Source organism: Nymphalis io, chromosome 15 (genome assembly GCF_905147045.1).
Source record: "Nymphalis io chromosome 15, ilAglIoxx1.1, whole genome shotgun sequence".
Taxonomy (NCBI): Eukaryota; Metazoa; Arthropoda; class Insecta; order Lepidoptera; family Nymphalidae; genus Nymphalis; species Nymphalis io.
This window is the reverse complement of record NC_065902.1, coordinates 3,068,497-3,088,427: the sequence shown is the minus strand read 5'-3', so window position 1 is coordinate 3,088,427 and position 19,931 is coordinate 3,068,497. Positions and strand designations below refer to the sequence as shown.

The 19,931-nt window shown below is 32.4% G+C and overlaps 2 protein-coding genes across 2 annotated transcripts; both read right to left on the bottom strand.

Moving 5' to 3' along the window:
* Nucleotides 1–235: 235 nt before the first annotated feature.
* On the bottom strand, nt 236–11,432 carry LOC126773670 (G-protein coupled receptor Mth2-like). The gene is made up of 8 exons (XM_050494738.1): nt 10,949–11,432; nt 6,365–6,527; nt 5,646–5,825; nt 4,884–4,962; nt 4,140–4,327; nt 3,366–3,534; nt 3,028–3,210; nt 236–2,536 (listed from the first exon to the last, which is right to left on the bottom strand). Exons 1-8 carry the CDS (start codon nt 11,363–11,365, stop codon nt 2,386–2,388), a joined length of 1,530 nt encoding a protein of 509 aa, XP_050350695.1. The 5' UTR covers nt 11,366–11,432; the 3' UTR covers nt 236–2,385.
* Nucleotides 11,433–14,032: 2,600 nt separating this feature from the next.
* Nucleotides 14,033–19,530, bottom strand: LOC126773925 (G-protein coupled receptor Mth2-like). Its single transcript, XM_050495185.1, has 8 exons — nt 19,120–19,530; nt 17,814–17,982; nt 16,883–17,062; nt 16,477–16,555; nt 15,840–16,027; nt 15,424–15,592; nt 14,618–14,800; nt 14,033–14,105 (listed from the first exon to the last, which is right to left on the bottom strand). Exons 1-8 carry the CDS (start codon nt 19,528–19,530, stop codon nt 14,033–14,035), a joined length of 1,452 nt encoding a protein of 483 aa, XP_050351142.1.
* Between the last annotated feature and the right edge of the window lie 401 nt (nt 19,531–19,931).

The window sequence follows — 19,931 nt, the reverse complement described above, 5'->3', positions numbered from 1 at the left end:
TAATTTCACGTACGTTTATCAATAAAACACATTATTATTATTAAAAGTCATTTAATATCGTGTAAGTAACATCTATAAAATGTTAATTTTTTTAAAGCTAATATATGCGAATATGTTTTTTATGATATTAATTCATATTCTTATATTTGTAAAGCTGTATGTATATATAACCAGTTTAATTTGTGCTACGGAAGTATGAGTAAGCGAGTACCACAAACTTTGAAAATGACCGCAAGGAAAAGGAAATAAAAAATAACTTATTCCTTTTGAAAATTATATTAACATATGTACATGGGTTATTACAAAACGATTAGCAAATTGTTATATGCCTGGAGTTAGTCATTCGTTATTGGTAGGAATTTACCGAGTACTCATTATTTCAATGCTATCGTTATTATATAAAAAGAAAAGCAGACGTATATAGCTGAAACAATAACATAAACAATATATCTTAAAATACATAATATTAAAACATGACTGCCTCGTTGGTCTAGTGGCTTGATTTAAGGCCGCAGACCCGGAGGTCCTGGGTTCAATTCTCAGTAGCAGCCCGGAGCCTGGAAGTGTGTACACTCCCGTGCCTCGGAAAGCACGTGAAGCCGTTGGTCCTGCGCCTGAACTCTTTCCGGTCGTGTCGGATTGCCATCCCATTGGATTATGAGAGTTATGGAATAGAGAGTGCACCTGTGTTTGCGCACACACGTGTGCACTAAAATATCTCCTGCGTAGTTGGCTAGTCTCTCTTGAGATTTGCCGCCGTGGCCGACATCGGTCTGGAGGATATTATTATTATTATTAAAACATAAAAATAAAATTTTACTTAGTGGTAGGTAGGTTAGTAGTACTTTGTACTAGCCCGTCTGGGTAGGTAGCACCAACTCATTTTATATTCTATCGTCAAACAGCAGTACTTATTAATATTGTTGTGATCCGGTTTGAAGGGTGAGTGAGCCATTGTAACTATAGGCACAAGGCACATCTTATATCCAAAAGTTTGTAGTTCGTACGTAAGGGATGGTAAATACTTCTATAAATGCCAAGATCTATGAAAATTACTAAGAAGTGTAATTTAGAATTCTGCTTTGTTGGTCTAGTGGCTAGTTAGTGGTCGCTTACACCTTAGTACTGGGTTTAAAACTCATGTCGGCCCAATAACAGAATAATATGTTTTTCTTTCGAAGATTCTCAGTAGCAGCCCAGAGTCTGGAAGTCGGAAATTTGTGCACTCCCGTGCTTCGTAATGTAAAGGCGTTAGTCTTGCGCCTGAATCGTTTCGATCTTGTCGGATTGTCGTCCCATCGGATTATGAGCGTGAGGGTTGTCCTAAGCAGTTGGCTGATATATCTTGACGTTGGGAGCCGTGGCCGAAATTGTTTATGTAATTGTTATGAATGTGATTATGTTGTAAAAGTCAGGTAGGTATGTAATCAAAGTATTCATTTGTCAGGATGCGTAAAAACAAATAATAAACTCATGCATTGAACTGACACAATATAATTGGTTTAGATTTTGAAATTTGGAAGTAGAACGAAATTTGAACGAATGCCAGTAGTTAAGAAGAATAGTGTATGTTATAAATTAAGATATTTTAATCAAGAACTGTTTGTAGTGCGTAATATGACAGAGCTATAAGCAAATCACACGGGATAATTATGTAAAATGTAAATCTAAAGTTTGTTTATCTTCACTACTTTTGCCGTTGATAGAGGCTTCGTTAAAATCGTTGGTGTAAGTTGAAACAAATTTATCTTTAATAACGCCCATGCATCTGTTAAATAACATTGGCTTTGTATAATCACCCCTTAAGGGAATATAATTATAAATAAAAGACAGCGAAAACAAACGTACATTATCATATTTAAAAAGATACGTTGACAATTTTATTATTCTATTAAAATGAGTTTGAAAAAAACATCTAACCATATTATTTAATATACTCATTCTATTTACATTTCTATTATCTCATATAAAGTTAAAGTAAAGTAACAACCTATAAATATACCACTACTGGGGACCAAACCTACTGCAGATGATGTATTTTTCTCTTAATGACGCTTGGAGCCTATTCCACCCTGCTCTTATGCCAGTTGATGGTTACACATTACACATTCTACAGAATATCATCCATCCCGAAGAGTTTTCAGCGTTTTTATTCACCGCAGAGGATGAGATGAATTTTTGTTACCACCACTGATTTTACCACTGATTTTCATGTGCTTGCAGTGGTGTTCGCCCGGGATAGGATTCGCAATTTTGGTTAAGATTCGCTTGACATTTCTACTAAGCCATTTGGACTCTTATTATAGGATGTAGCTAAGGTAATCTAATTTATTAACTAAATATTATACTAATTGAAGGCCTAAGGTTCTAGTATCTAGCTTAGTTTTAGTAGTTTTTGGTGACCGTTCGTCCATTTGAGCCCTTAGGATGAGAGGAGACTTGTAGTGGAATATCTTGACTTAGATTCGATTCCAGCGTGCTACTGCTTGTATTGCTTTTGCTGAGTCTTGGTTTAGCGTTGACAAATCCGTAGTACCTGCATATAAGTTGTTTAATGTAAATAAAAAAAATGATATGAACAAAATTATCTAATTGCATAGAATCGTCATTTTGTAATTTTTCATAAAAACAACGTTTTTATCTATGTATCTATATATGAAATCATTCTAATATTATAAATGTGAATATTTATATGTTTAGAAGTTTGGTTACTCAATCAAAAACGGCTTAACGGAACGGATGAAATTTGGAATAGAGATAAATAATTATTCCCTGACTTCACAGACAGGCTTGCTTCTAACTCAAACGTGGGCGAAGCCAAAGATGGATGTTAAGCATAATTGGTGCGACTCGCGGAAAACGGCATAAGGCTTTCTTATGCCGTCATGACCCTTATCCGCCGCCGACTAATATATCTTATTTTTTTATCTCTATATTTATTTCTATCAATGTTGATAGAACCACACCTGGTGGGCGTTGTGACGTCCTGACATTTTGTTAAGTAGAAGTCTAATATATAACGCTTACCTGTTCTGAAGTTTTCTGTAAATTTTCTTCTTACATACGAAAATGAGAAATATCGAAATACCGATCAGGAGATTGTAGGCGTCAGTGAATTTCCATATATTTAGTTCTGGTGTTTTAAAACTAACAATCTCAAGTAACCAGTTTATCCCCATTATAACAGACAATTTAAGATACACCATAAGTCTGCAACAAAGAAAAAATTAAATAAATGAACGAAAACTCTAAGGAAAAAAATGTGATAAAGAAATTACGAAAATTGATTTATTAAAGAGACCCAAGTTTTTTTAAAAAAAAATGTATAGAAGTCTGGACGGGCAGCTAATTTTATAAAAAATTACCTATTCCTCTGTGAGCGATGGGCAGCAGGACTGCCAGCAGCACCAGATTCCAGCACGGAGGTGCCACGACTCAATCTCCAAATGTTAAACGCAGTCATTAGGAAAAACATCCAGTTGCATATTATCAATATTAGCATCGGAACATACAGATATAATAGCTTTTGACCACCTAAGTTAAAAGAAACAAAAAAGTTATTAGTACACGTTTAGTATTCAATTATTTTTTAACAAAAATGTTGTCATTATAGTTTATATTGAGATACTCAAGAACGTTTTAACAAAATTATTAGACTTTCAATAACAAAACAGAAAGATTAGAAATGTCAAAAAAAATTCTTAACGTGCAAGCGTTAAAATATCCCACTTCTACGCAATATGCTTCCTCTTCAACTTCTCAAAACTTATTTCGAAATTATATACAGCATACTGTTTATATGGTCTTTTAATGAACAAAGTGTACTCTAAGCTCTTAATATTATTAATTTTAGCAACAATTTCGATTTAAAAAAATGAACGATGTCTTTATTTCTGTGGATACTTGTATATTACTAAAATTATTGTCTTTGAATAATAATATAAATACTACAATTTATGAGTTATGAAAACATAAAGGAAGAATAAAAAAAACTGATAGGAAAAATAATAAATGAAATTAATTATGTACTAATTAGTTTGGACTGCAGTCTTTGCCTCAATTGCATTAAAGGTTTTCTGAATATCTGTTTAAATGAATATAGTCAAATGTACATTTGATTTGAGGGATACACAACTGACCTTCCAAAAAACAACCTTGTAGTGGTATTTGAGGCGTTACAAACCAAGGTATATGACTTAAATCAGCGTTGTTAATTACGACTAGACCGATAGCCATTAACGTTGGAATACCCCAAGCGTAGATACAGTACATTCCGAATTTGAATTTTTCTCCCCGTCTGTGTATTGGCCTAGCCTTTGCATATCCCCTGAAATAATGGAAATATAAACATTTATTAACATTAATACAGAAATGAACGCGAAGAAGATAAATACAGAAGTAGACAAATAGGTCGTAGGAAATTGCCGGAATTTTTGAAAAAGTGGGATAATTTGATTACAATTTAATAAATCTCTAAATTAACATAAGTCAAAACATTTGTTACTAAGTAAAGTTACATACGTGATACGCAATACCATATGTGATGCTGTTTTCAAATGGGAAATAAATACTTTACTTGATGGTAGAGTTGTGCGGAACGCCGTCTGGGTAGGTACAACCCACTCATCAGGTTTTTTATTGCCAACATTGCTGATATTATATAAAATTGTTGTATTTAGGTTTGAACGTTAAGTGGGTCAATGTAACTACAAGCACAAGGAACGTATATCTTAGTTCCCAAGATAGTTTTCGCATTGACGATAAAAGGGAAAGTTAATTTCTTACAGTGCCAATATCTACGAGCCTTTGTGAATACTTACCATCAGGTGACCTATTTATCAGACTTCCAATATATTTTAATTAATATACATAAGATAATTTACCGAAAAGTCCACCATATATCAAATGACATCACATTCATCCAGCAGAAAGTTGACAAGAAGAAAAAATACGTGACAGCAGCTGAAATTACATTATTCCATTAGTATTCGGTATTCATGTTCTGAAAATATGCACAAGAAAAATACGTAGACAGCTAATAACTTAGCATAGCATGATCGCCTACATTGTACACATTACTAATAATAATATACGAAAATACGTTTAATGAGCTTTATAAATGTCCTTAGGTCAATCCAAAAAATTTAGTATATATATATTTTTTTAAAGTTACAAAAATCTACCGTATCTCTTCGGTGGGTTTCCGTCTATTTAAATTGTTTATACTACTGGGCTACCAAAAAACAACGGGTTATCTTTAGAACTTCGGCAGATATAAATTAAATTACATTGTAAAAATCTTTCGAGATACATAACTAAATCCAATGCCACTTGACTGTTTTGTATATTAATATTTTGACTGATATATATATATATATATATATATATATATATATATATATATATATATATATATATATCTGCGAATCTAATTATATATATATATATATATATATATATATATATAATTATATATATATATATATATATATATATATATATATAATTAGATATATATATATATCTATATATATCTATATCTATATATATATATATATATAATTATATTCGCAGATTTTTTATATAATTGAAAAAATATATTTGAAATTGGGGTATTGTAATTGTTAAACATTCTTAATACTTACTTAACTCAAGGCATTTGTTATCTAAATAAGTTCCTAGTTGTAGAGATGCCAACGACAGGAAGGCACCCATTAGGCTAAAGACGTAGGCCATCAGTACCAAGCCCGCGAGGTTCCTCAGATCCGGTAAAATGATGTAAACCAACAGCACGATGAATAGAAACACCGATGATATCAACAGCGCTATAACAGAAATATTTAATATTAAATAAAATATGATTTACAGGCTTAGACAAAAGTACATTCGTTCATTGAAATGAACCTATCGAAGTCGCTTGATACAGTTCTAATTTATCTGGAAAACACTCATAGAACTCCTAATATGTGTTATACAATGATAAAAATATTAAAGTAAATAGTTCAAAATAAATATACAGGGATATATTTCTTAAGATGTTAAAGAAAAAAAATGTTTAGGATTGATTGATTTAGTTAATATTGTATATTATGTATGTTATAAGTTTTTATTTAGTGTTATAATGCTTTTCTTCCCTATTTCCAAGTTCATCGTTATATCAATGTTTTGTTTGCCTCGTGTCCTGGCCTTGTAGAAATTCTACAAAACAAAATATCTAAAAGATATAACATTACTAACATGATCTATGGTAAATCTGATGCCCAGAGATTTGGAATTGCAATTTAATGGGAAAATTCCACCAGCATTCTTCGTCTCGTGGACACGTAGTGACACAGATAAATATTGAATCACATAGATTACTTACCAGAAGTGAAGTAAGCGTTGCTTTTCGGGATAAAGACGTTAAGAAGTATCGACCAATATTTAACAGTGGCTGTGGTATTAGAGACTTCATAGTCTACGCAAAAGAAGTCCACTTCGTACCATTTCGTATATGAATTTGGTAGCTTATAATAAAGTTTTCCGCTCTGAAAACAAAAATAATTCTTTAATTTCCATAAAAAGAGTCTTGTTAATTCTCTAGAGGCAATTCTGGTTCGATTTAGCCCTTAGAATCATTTGTACGGTAATGATTAATAAAGGATATATTTTTAAAGTTTATATTTTGTGTTCATTATGATTGATATGATTTCTTGATGATTATTTTGATTTTATCACTTTCGATATTATCTGTAAACTCAAATCTACCCATTTTTTATTAATTACTTTTCGGTAGGTAGATTGTTTATTTGTTACACTTTGACGTCATAACTACTCGAGCGATCATTATGAAATTTAGCATACAAGTTAGGTACAGAAAAAGACATAGGTAAGGTACCTAACCCCCCCCCCACTCAAACGAGGGCAATGCCGAGGGCGGAAACTAGTTAAAAATAATCATATGTGACAACACGTGTAGAAAATAATCTACATTGTTAAACGGAGTAATCACAGTGCTTCTTGATACTTTTTCTACGTCCTATTCACATTTCGAAACGCTTAATGATTCAAAAGTAAGGTAAAAGATACTTCTATAAACATTTTAATAAATAAATAGATATTAGTAAGTAGTAAAATCAGTCAGACTGTCGGGGGCGCTCGGCGTATTGAAAGGATTCATAATTACAGATACCAATAAATAAATATGGAGTGAAAAATATTTTTTTTTTGTTCTGTGTAAGTGCCATGCACACACAAGAGGTTAGATGCGGGTGGAGACAGGGTGTAAGAAAGCGTTATGCCGTTTGCTAGCACGACATACGAGTTGGTTTTACCCCAAGGCACGCCATAAATCAGTATACAATGTACTGATCTTTTTACTGTAAATTATTGTTGAAATTGTTTCACGCCGATGAGTAACGTGAGTGAACGCAAAATACAATATTATTTTTTTAAATCGAATTGAACATGGTTTATATATTTCTTTTATTTAAAAATCGTTATATGATTAATGAATTTAACACGCGCCCTTTGATTGGCAACATATGGGCATATGACTTATTACTTTCCGCGAAAAAAGTGTTCTAAATAATAAGGATAAAATAACTGCTTAAAAAATATAATATCGAATTTGTACAATAAATACACAGACTGAAAATTAAAGTACAAAAATTACATTTAATCTACTCTATCTTAGCTGATACTATATGTACATGTAAAACCCTCTCTCACTGGTGGTAGAGCTTTGTGCAAGCTCGTCTGGGTAGGTTCCACCCACTCCACCCACCCACTCATCAGATATTCTACCGCAAAACAGCAGTACAAGGCATTGTTGTGTTCCGGTTTGAAGGTTTGACATCACATATTAGTTCCCAAGGTTGGTGGCGCATTTATCGATGTAAATAATGGTTAAAATTTCTTACATTGCCAATGTCTATGGGCGTTGGTGACCAATTACCTATTCTATATAAAAAAAGTGATCTGACATGACATTAAAAACGCCATTATTCGCAAATCCATAATGAATATCATAGATTATTTAAGATCTCGACCAATGATATCGCGTCAATTCGATGGCAAAGTTATTTATTTGTCTTTTACTCCTCTTGTGGCTGGTATAGGCTATACATACTTTGATAGAAGGTTATAATTTTAAAAACGGCATGTATTCGTAGCCTAGTCAGGGAGTTTCTAACCTAACTCCCCTATGCACTTGGTTCAGGCCCATGAATAGTTATGTAAACATTCTTAGTTAAAACTGAAGAGAAACATTTTTTTTTAATATCATAATAATATAATGGTAATTCATAGGAAATAATAAGTCCCGATATATTGTTTATATCATTTTTACGTCACGGGATTTTAATAGTTAATTAAATAACCTATTGCCCTTTTCCTTGTTTTATCAATATGCTACTTACTGCGAAATTCAGAGTAAACTTTGTATATACTATATAACTAAGAGAATTTTTCCTGCTAACTTGATTGCCGGAAGTATTAATGACTTGAAAATAAATTCTTATAGTGGATTGTATTGTATTGGTTGCAGATGTAATTTTTTTTTAATTGTATTAGGTGGGCGGATGATTAAATGGGGCACCTGTTGGTGAGTCACCACTGCTCATTGTTGATGTACAAAATATTAACCACTTTGTACATCGTCAATGCGCCACTAACCTAGGAAACTAGGATGTTATGTTGTTTCTGTAGTGGCTGGCTCACTCGACCTATAAACCGTAAGATGACAATACTAAACGTTGCTATTTGGCGGTGGAATATCTGATGAGTGGGTGGTACCTACTCGGACGGGCTCAAAGCGTTACTTAGGGTTCAAGCTTGCTTCACACCAAATTTCACATAAATATTTTCAGTTGATTGAAAGCCTATCAGATAGACAGTTACTTTCGCATTTGAAATATATGCCAAGTTATAAATATATCCTCGTTCCTTAGGCATAAAAAAATTGTTACTATAAACTATACATAAATTTATTCGTTACAGTAATCCCAGCGTTCAAAACGCCTGGATCGATTTTCTCCTTTACTAAGATATAAATATACTATGTTGCTCATTGCTATCTTAAATCTTAAACTATCATAGTTTCATGTCAATCGGATTAGAAGTGTCTTCGCGACAACACGGACAAATGAATATTTTAAGCGAAGCGAAGTTATAATATTATTTATAATTATTTTATAAATACTCATTAGGGTAATATGTACACATCAGAGCTGATTGATATAACTTTATCAAATGTTTAATATTTTAATTACATAGTAATATAATGTTTAAGTCACACAAGTAATTAAGACACAAATAAACACACAACACAAATAAACGGTCAACAATATTGTTTTTCTAAATTCAAATGAACTTTAAAACTCTTGTCATTGTTGTCATGTTCAATTAATCAATTATTTCAGATAAGAGTTACTAAATCTTACTTATGTATTTTTTTTTAATAATTTTCAGAGTTTTAAATATATTTTTGTTACAAGGTATATCAATACCAATATCATAAATGCGAAAGTAACTCGGTTACACTTTTATGTCTAAATCACTGAATCTATTTAAATGAAATATAGTATGAAGCAGGCTTGGTCTTCAAAAAAGGACATAGGGTAATTTTTATATCTTAAAACCAAGACAACACCCCACCCCAACACGCGGGCAATAATAATTATAAAAGTAAAATGATAATGAACTCGACTCGCAAAAACTCAACTGTTAAAATATTTTGCCGGTTTTGGTAAAAAAAATTGTAAGAATTGGTTAAGAATATAAACATTTTTGTAAAAATAATAATGGAAAATATAATTAATAAGAAATCTATAAACAAGAACAATAACTCAACGCAATTTATATTACTGGAATTAAATCAATCATTTGTCAGCTATGGAGAGTGCTATGCTTGGAGTTTCTCTAAAGGATCGAATCTCAAATGTGATGATCCGACAGAGAAGCAAAGTTATTAACATAGTCCAAAGGATTAGTAAGCTGAAGTGGCAGTGGGCTGGTGACATGTCGCAGAACCGACAACTGTTGTAGAAGACGTGTTCTGGAGTGGAGACCGGGCTTTGGCAAAAGTAGCGTAGGGCCCTCCGGCGAGTCGGATGGAAATTAAAAGCCGAGGATCGTGCTCAGTGCTGAGCCATTGGAGAGACCTCTGTCCAGCAGTGGACAAAAGGGTTGTTAATGATGATGATTTGTCAACCAAAAAATATCGTCGTTTATTGTTTACGTCGAATAACAATTATTCAATTACTCATCACGCCAATAAATTGTCCCATTGGTCATGGCTGCGTCATTCTATCTCGGGCAAATATATTACAGCTATTTAAATTAATTAAGATTTATGGATTTACCTATAAATGGTGTTCAGGGAATGATTAGTTTTACAATGCTGTGTCTTCTTCTTTCTAATGTCATATAAATGAAGACAGAAAGAGAGAAATCAGTTCAGCTAAACGACGTTTATAAATAAGGCATTTAATTTCAGTTGTATTCTATAATCCGTACTAATAATAATTCTAGGTATTATAAGTAAGGATGACACATCTGTAAAGAACACAGAAGTCGAGATGGCCCAGTGGTAAGAACGCGTGAATCTTAACCGATGAACGTGGGTTCAAACCCGGGCAAGCACCTCTGAATTTTCATGTGCTTAATTTCTGTTTATAATTCATCTCGTGCTTTTCGGTGAAGGAAAACATCGTGAGGAAACCTGCATGTGTCTAATTTCATCGAAATTCTGCCATATGTGTATTCCACCAACCCGCATTGGAGCAGCGTGGTGGAATAAGCTCCAAACCTTCTCCTCAAAAAGGGAGAGGAGGCCTTAGCTCAGCAGTGAGACATTTACAGGCTGTTACTTACTTACTTACTTATGACACAACTGTATGGAGTAAAAGGATATATTACCTATATTAGTTTGACCTATAAATAAAAAGCCTATAAATTAGTTACCCACCTCAGTCATAAATGTGGAGATGTTGAGATCCATCAAAACGTACGCAGCTTCGGCAAATGTTTGATTCTCGAGACTTTCATCCCATGCCCTTTTTTCATAAAACATCCCAGGCACCAGTAGGAATATATCACGCAAAGACATGCTGATTTTTTGGAAATGATCGTAGTCATCGTAAACCGGTACATTTGAAAAGTCCAAATTCATATCGAAACGTTCACAGCTGTATGTATCAGTAGAAACGTACTCGTTTTTCGGACAACACTTTTTAATGCACTTTCTTGCTGCACAAACTGTTTCAATGTCATCATCATCATCGAGTTCTATACTGCCTGCGCTAGTAAAAGCGATATTTTCAAAATCAATCGCAACAACAGACGATAAGATCAATAGAATGGTTAATATTTTCGCCTGTACCATTATTACGTCTTGCTTATAACATTAGTGTGGTAATAATAAATACACATATAATTATGATCCTTACGGGCCCGAATCATTGTTTGCGGTCATGCGACGTATTGTTTCATTTACACAGTTAATTATATTAAAAATTGTAGGAAATATACTTTAATACAATTATCAGCTTCTGTTCCTTTGTATTAATTAAATTGTTTTCTTGTATAAACATTTTATATATAAATACTCATTTATAAATAACTTTATAAGCTGCTTTAGAATTTAGAATGATTTTTGTATATTGTGTTTTTTTTCTTTTGTAGTATAATTGTTATAAATTGAATTTGTATTGTCTAATGTAATTGGTACTCAAATGCTTGAAAAAATATTGCTTATCATAAAGTTCAGTAGTGAAGGCATTTCTGGAAATTAGAGGAAATTTATAACATACTAGCTTCTGCCCACGACTTCCTCCGTGTGAATTTCAAATTTCATTTTTTTTTGCACAGAGCTTTAAACTTTATTCTAAAATAAAAGTAGCCTAAGTTACTCCTTATAACATCAGCTATCAGTCAGTAAAAAATCCGTCAAAATCGGTCCAGCTGGCAGACAAACAGACAATATTTTTTATATATTATATACTTTCATATGCATTTACTAAAAAGTTATTATTTTGATGTTACACACAATACACAGACTCTTCAATCAAAAACTAATATACATACCTATTAAATTAAACTTCTTTGTGTGCCGTGTCCAACAAAATAATCAGATTTTCGGATGAATGGGAAAAATATTAATTTCGTAGTTCAATGCCAACCAAAGACAACTTTAGACCCTGGATCTTGTTAATAGTCAGGGCAAATTTCGCTTAAACGATATAGCCAGATCCGTCGGAATCATTGGAATTCCCGAGATGTGCATCAACTAGCTCCATCCTTCCATGCATCCTTGTCTGATGAGAATGGTCACCACATTTTATTTTGATAGGAATTCATATTTTATGGTTAAAATATCTTTATCTTCACGTAAGTATGTCGAAAAAATATTTTTTAAAACATAAAAGCAGTATAAACGATAAAAAACGGCGGACTTTTTTGTACAATTATTTAAGAAAAAATAGATTTCCATACATTGTTTTCAAGTAGATACAACTGTTTAGACAGCGCACGCAAATATTTCTGTTTTAAAAGGTATTTCTTTCCGACTTGCTAGAGAAAATTCGTACTATATGCATGATATAAATATATTTTATAGCCTGTTTCTAACATTGTAAAAAGAATAGATCATTTGTTTCGGAAATAACCACCTACAAACAAACAAATTTTACCTCTTTATAATATAGTATGAATATAGAAACAAAAATTTAGATTTAGTGGCATGGTCCACAATAAGAAAAAACGACATAAATAAAATGGATAAACAATGCTTATGCTTAAAAAATTATACTGCGACTACTTTTCCTACAGCTGTGGTTATGTACACACTGATATATTTAAATGGTCATTCAGTGAAAAACCCGCAAAAATATTCCAAGGACCTTTCTACCTAAACTTAAAGGGACACTTAATTACTTAGAATAAAAGCCTTAAAACGTAAATTTCAAATCGCAATTAATTTTATTTATACATTGATAAAAATATCAATTTTATCAGTTACATATATATTTAATTTGATAAAGTTTAGGACAACAATAACAAAGTAACGAAATAAATTTTGTCGTTTGTTGTTGTAAGAAAGTCGTTTGCAAAACACGAAAACCACGCCGGATACGTTGACGGGGCCATGCTACCACCACCACCTTATCGTTTTTGTATGATATGTTTGGTGGCCAGTTAAACAGGTTTGAATCGAAGGCATGGCTCACCAGTGTCCCCATGGCCACAAAAGCTCATCGGGTTTGGCCCACCGGTATCCCCCGTAGTTTCAATAAAACAACCTCTTACTTTGTGTGGCAGTTAACATGTCATGAGACCCATGTTCTTCTGGGCTAATTAAATTGGTTGCTTATTAGTCATATATATTGTGTTTCTTGTAGTCATTTTAAATCAAATCAAATTCAATGTACCGGACATTTGAGGAATTCATATTCATATCGAAACTTTCACAGCTGTGTTTATTAGCGGAGAAGTACTTGTTTTTCCTACAACACTTTTAATGCATTTTATTTATCATAATTAAGTCCTATACTGCCCGTGCTATTAGGTGTGATATTTTTAAAATAAATCACGATAACAGATCCGTCTTAGCCATGATTACGTATTGTTAATATAATTACATAGATATACTCAATACTCTTTTAATTATAATGCTTGCAAGCTTGCCAAATTTAATATATCCATAATAATTTACCTCTGAAATGTTTATATATAGTATATATGTCCCGATGTACTTTTTCTTGAGTTGATAACTTTACGTGGAATGACATTAAAACAAATGTGAGTTTTTGTTAAATATATTAAAATAGGATTGTACATTTATAAGTTTTCGTTATATATAAAATATCCATTTCATAGATTATTTCTGGTTTTATTCGCAATCATATAAATAAGGAATAACGCCAGAAGGTAGGTCAACCGAACATTTCTGTTATTAAATATAAAGTAAAAGTAAACTAACAGTCCGTATAAATCCCAATGTTGTTCCCAAAAGTGGATTCTCTTCTCGAATGATGAAATGTGTTGACTTAGATTAGACTCCAGCGTGCTGCTGATTGGATTTGCCTTCGCTAAGTTTCAGTTTATTGTTGACAAATCCGTAATACCTGCAAATCATCTGTTTATTGTAAATAAATAAAATAATCAACAATATGAACAAAATTATCTAATTTCTTAGAACTGATATTTTGTAATTTTTCATAAAATGTTAAAGAAAAATTCAAACATATGAGATTTAACTATGTGTTTAAGTATACTAATTTTATAAATGTGAATGTTTGGATGTTTGTAACTAAATAACGAAAAAACGGTTGGACAGATTTGGATGATATTTGGAATAGAGACAGTTTATCCTTGACTTTACACGAAGGATACCCTGCTTCTTCTTCAAACGTGAGCAAAGCTGTAGGTGGCCGCCGCTTTCATTTGACTCGAGTGTGCGTGACACACTATATACATCGTTGCTCTTTATTATTATAATATATAATATTGTTGTTTTTTTATTTAACTCTATATTTATTTCGATCTATTTTCAACGTATCACATCTAGCGAGCGTCCTATTACGGTATCATATTTTTTTTAAATAAAAATTTAAATATAAGACGTATAATATATTACCTTTCCCGAAGTGTTCTGTAAATTTTCCACTTACATACGAAAATGAAAAATATAGAAACACCGATCAGGAGATTGTAAGAGTCAGTGATTATCCATATTTTTAGATCTGGTGTTATGAAACTTACAATTTCAATTAACCAGTTTATCCCCATTATAATAGACAATTTGAGATACACCATAAGTCTGTAACAAATAAACAAATAAAGTTAACGAAGATAAATAGTAACATTGAAAAATTAATAAAATTAATAAATTATTTAGGAGGGACGGACGAGTCTCTGCCGAGATTGTGTTTCTTAGTTTAAAAAAAAATCTAAGGTTGGTTTTTATCTACTCCTTATTCGATTAGAATAGGCTATTCTTTCTTATCTTAATTTTCGGTTAGAGTTTTCGTCATTTACGAATAAAACTAACTTTTGAGGTAAAGCTGCTTGGGATCGGCTTTCGTCACAAGGAGAAGGAGGTTGCCGCAGTAGCACGCGCATCTTACTGCTCCCCTGAGGCGGTTAGGTGCGGTACATGCAGCGAGTTATTGGTTTTATGGGGATGGTCCTGGTGACATGCCCCGTAACAACGGTAAAAAACTGTCAAAGGCTGGCTGGTATTTTAAGTGTATGGTCCTTGGTCCAAGGTCAATGCCGGTAGGCCCTACGTAACATGGGAACGTTTTTTTTTTTACTGTATTTGAGTGGGCAGTTTAGATTATACCCGGTGGCACTGTGACCCACTAGCTGACTTTATACAGAAGAAGCTAGAGCTTCATCTGTATAAAGTCGGGACGGTCAACTAATATTTCAATAAATTACCTATTCCTCTGTGATCGATGGGCGGTAAGGCTACCAGCAGCCCCAGACTCTAGCACGGAGCTGCCACGACATAATCTCCAAATGTTAAACGCAGTCATTAGGAAAAACATCCAGTTGCATATTATCAATATTAGCATCGGAACATACAGGTATAATAGCTTATAAACACCTTAATAAAAAAAAAAAAAACAAAAAATTTAGTACACAATTAGTATTCAATTAATTCTTAACAAACATTTTATCTACAAGCGATAGTCCATTTTTTTATATGGTCACCACTGACATAGACATTGGTGTTAGGAAATATTAACCATTCTTTACATAGCCTGGTAACTAAGATGTTATGTTCCTGATACCTGAAGTTACACTGGCTCATTCATTATTCTAAGCGTGGCATAACAATATACCCAACTGACCTCCCAAAAAACATCCATTTTGAAGTAGGTGGGGCTTAATGAACCAAGGTATATGACTTAAATCAGCGTTGTTAATTACGACTAGACCGATAGCCATTAACGTTGGAATACCCCAAGCGTAGATACAGTACATGCCGAATTTGAATTTTTCTCCCCGTCTGTGTATTGGCCTAGCCTTTGCATATCCCCTGAAATAATGGAAATATAAACATTTATTAACAATAATACAGAAATGAACGCAAAGTTGCTTTTATTTATTTTTTTCAAATATTTAACATAAACACAGAATTAGACAAATGAGACATAGAAAATTATTGGGATCCGTTCTGTTATAACTTTTAAAAAATGGTATTTTGATAAATCAATAAAATAACCCGAGAATTTGTTAATAATTAAAGCTAAATATACGTAGCAATAGCATATGTGATGCTATTAATTAATTTACCTAAATACTATCGTATTTATCATATATAATCATATTATTTGATAGATAATCTTATATTGTACATCGCACACAAAGCTCCTTTCCTTAATCTTTTCAAAGTTCATTTTATGGAAAGACAATCTTAGTTTTATTATATGACAGGGCGATCGTAGTAACGTTATAATTTTTGAAATTTGTTTTCAGATATCTTACCGAAAAGTCCACCATATATCAAATGACATCACATTCATCCAGCAGAAAGTTGACAAGAAGAAAAAATAAATTACAACGGCTGAAATGACATTGTTCCATTATTATTAGGTACTTGTTCTAAAAATATATATCAATATAATATATACATAGCGAATATACAAATACCGTGATTGATCACATTGCACATATAAATAATATTAGTAATATACAAAAAAAAAATTGTTTAATGGGCCTTATATGTGTCTTAAACGTTGAATCCAAAATTAGTTGCCCAAAATAGCCACTGTTAAATGCTTAGGAACTATGGCTAAAATGTTTTTACATTGCAAGTTAGAAAGATATTTTCTCTTTAGATCTACAATGATTTTGGGGTCAATGTACTCAGTCAAACATTCTTAAAACTTACTTAAATTATAGCATGTACTCTGTGTTTTATTCGCTAACTTTAGAGATGCCAAAGACAGGAAAGCACCCATTAGGCTAAAGACGTAGGCCATCAGTATCAAACCCGCAAGGTTCCGCAGGTCCGGTAGGATGATGTAAACCAACAGCACGATGTACAGAAACACCGATGATATCAACAGTGCTATAATAGAAATTTTCAATTTTAAATAGAATATGACAAGCTGACAAACATGTACACTCGTTTCTTTGAAACACATAACACGAAGTCGCACGATACAATTGTATTTATATGCTTGCTGTGGTCTTCTGTAATTGAAGGAGCACATTTTAACATATTATTCCACGATGTAATGTACTCGTAAGTGTGTATCCTTTGTCGGAGATCCTTAATAAATAAATAAATAATTTATCTGGCAAATTCCCATGGTGCTCTGAATACATAATGGTGTATAAAAAAATGTAAAGTGTGACTTGCGTCACGAGACTTATGTAATAAAAATACTAAAATAAACAATTGTAGATAAGTATACATGGAGACCTTTCTTACGATATTAAAGTTTTTTTTTTATTTCAGGATTGATATTTAGTAAATATTTTCATAAATATTATAAACATTATTTAACGCTTATATTTTGTTATCTAAAACTTTTCTTCTCTAAATGCAAATTCTATCAATGTTTGTTTGCCTTGTTCATGTCATTTCTCCAACTTCAGGAGTTGGAGAAATGGCGCGAAAAAATGCTAAAAGATATAATGCACCGTGTCTGCATTAGAATTACCACGAGAGGTATTGCGATTCAACGGGTAAATGCTGCTAACATTTATATTACATTACATCTATTTGTTTTATTATTTATAGGTATATACTAACTTCATTTTAAGTAATTCTATGAAAGAATCCAAGAGAGAATTGAATTAGATAGTTTACTCACCATAAGAATAATAATCGTGCGGGACATAAGGTTCTTTGACGTTAGAACTAAAGACAGCCCAATATTGAACAGTAGCATTGGCATTCGTGACTTCATAGTCCACGCAAAATAACTCTACTTTATTCCACCTAATATATGAATTTCGTTCCTCGTAATAAAGGTTTCCACTCTGAAAACAAAAAACATCCTTCAAATTCCATACCAAAAAACTGTTTATGTTTTGATCATTTTGTGACAAGGCTATCAGTGATTACTAAGGTTTTAGACATGAATGTATTTTGAGTTATAGTAGTAGCTGAAGGTAAGGTAAAGTTGTGTATTTGAATATAAATGTTTGTGAAAGTTTTTTTTTGTCTGCATACTATTTGAACCAACCTTTTTCATTAACTAACAACTGTTAACACTGGCTCACTCATCTTTTAAATCAGAACACAACATTACTGTAATACTGAGTACTAATCTTATGCGTAGAATATCTGAAAAGTAGATGGTACCTATCTAGACGAGTTTGGAAAAAGCCTTCCATCAAGTAGACAATTCTATATATAAATACCTATATATTTTGGACAATAGACTTACGAATATACAATTAGTGTAATGCAAATATAAGTATTTTTTAAAAATCATGGTTTTATTATTGTTGTTAGGTTCCTAGTAACATTCCTGTTATAATCCAATATTTTTAACATTCACGGATATCGTGCATCCTAAAATTTGCCTTCATCATCATAATAAATTCATCCTATGCAGGGTCCTCGAGAGGGTTAAATTATAAATAAAAATACTTTATTTAAAAATAAATATTATTAGAAAATGATAATACCCAAAAGTGCATATTTAAAAATTGATGAGTAGAGTATACTTCTAGTTGACTTTGAATCTCTTTTGTCATTAGACTTAGTGTACGTAGGTACTCTGAGCGTTGTAATAGAACTCACACTTACATTGCACACTTGTATTGTAGCTGTGGGGAGAAAGAGTGAGGCGCGTCATTGTGGATTGAACTATCAATATGCGATAGTGAGTTTGTTTGTTTACTACCCTTACTCATCCTAACTACTTAATCGATTTTGAAATTTTGCAAACACGTTTTCAGTGGTACAGAAAAGACATAGGATACCTTACACGCTGGCGGCGGAAAACTAGTTACCTTGCTGGATTTTAATAATATTTCATCAAATAACTTATAAATCTTATCATCGTTTTATCAATATGCTACTTATTGCGAAAGTCATCATGTGTATTGGAAGTTACTTAACTGTATGGGTCCAGGGTCCTTATTAGACCAATAAAAATAGTAACCTACCTCAGTCATATATGCGAACTTGCCGATATTCTCCAATGATATCGCATTTGTGGCAAATATTTCATTTTCCGAATTTTCATTTGTCAGTTTTTCATAAAACATCCCAGGCACCAGTAGGAATATATCACGCAGAGACTTGCTAATCTTTTGATAATGATCGTAGTCATCGTAAACCGGTACATTTGAAAAGTCCAAATTCATATCGAAACGTTCACAGCTGTATGTATCAGTAGAAACGTACTCGTTTTTCCAACAACACTTTTTTAAGCACTTTCTTGCGGCACAAATTGTTTCAATTTCAGCGTCATCGTCAAGTTCTATACTGCCCGTGCTACTAGATGTGATGTTTTTCAAATCAACCGTGACAACAGATGACATTAATATAATTGTTAATATTGCCGTCTGCATCATTATGTGTTGTTAACGAAATTACGTAGACATACTAAAATCATTTTGTTTTAATTTCATCCATAATAATTTACCTCTGAAATGTTTATATATGGTATACATGCCGCAATATACTTTTCCTCAAGTCGATAACCATATAATATAGAATGATAACGAAATAAATTTGAGTTTTTAGTAAATATATTTAAATAGGATTGTACACTTGTAAACTTTCGTTATGTATAACTTCTACATCCATTTCATAGACTAGTTCGAGTTTTATTCGCTATCATTTTTTTTTACTGTGCAGTTGCACAGTAAAGCATGCAGTAAGCATGTGAAGCATGGATAAGACAAAGTATGATTGCGGCTAACTATGAATATAGGCCAGGAGGATATACAGGATATGCGCCAGGTGGTTCGGC

Excerpts from the sequence above, each read along its gene's own strand:
- LOC126773670 (XM_050494738.1), bottom strand. The coding sequence starts at position 11,365 with ATGGTACAGGCGAAAATATTAACCATTCTATTGATCTTATCGTCTGTT. Across the intron at positions 4,328-4,883 it reads GATATATGGTGGACTTTTCG|GGGATATGCAAAGGCTAGGC; the intron begins GTAAATTATCTT and ends CCATTATTTCAG. Across the intron at positions 3,211-3,365 it reads CATCGCTCACAGAGGAATAG|ACTTATGGTGTATCTTAAAT; the intron begins GTAATTTTTTAT and ends TCTTTGTTGCAG.
- LOC126773925 (XM_050495185.1), bottom strand. The coding sequence starts at position 19,530 with ATGATGCAGACGGCAATATTAACAATTATATTAATGTCATCTGTTGTC. Across the intron at positions 17,983-19,119 it reads AGTTCGCATATATGACTGAG|AGTGGAAACCTTTATTACGA; the intron begins GTAGGTTACTAT and ends TTTTGTTTTCAG. Across the intron at positions 16,028-16,476 it reads GATATATGGTGGACTTTTCG|GGGATATGCAAAGGCTAGGC; the intron begins GTAAGATATCTG and ends CCATTATTTCAG.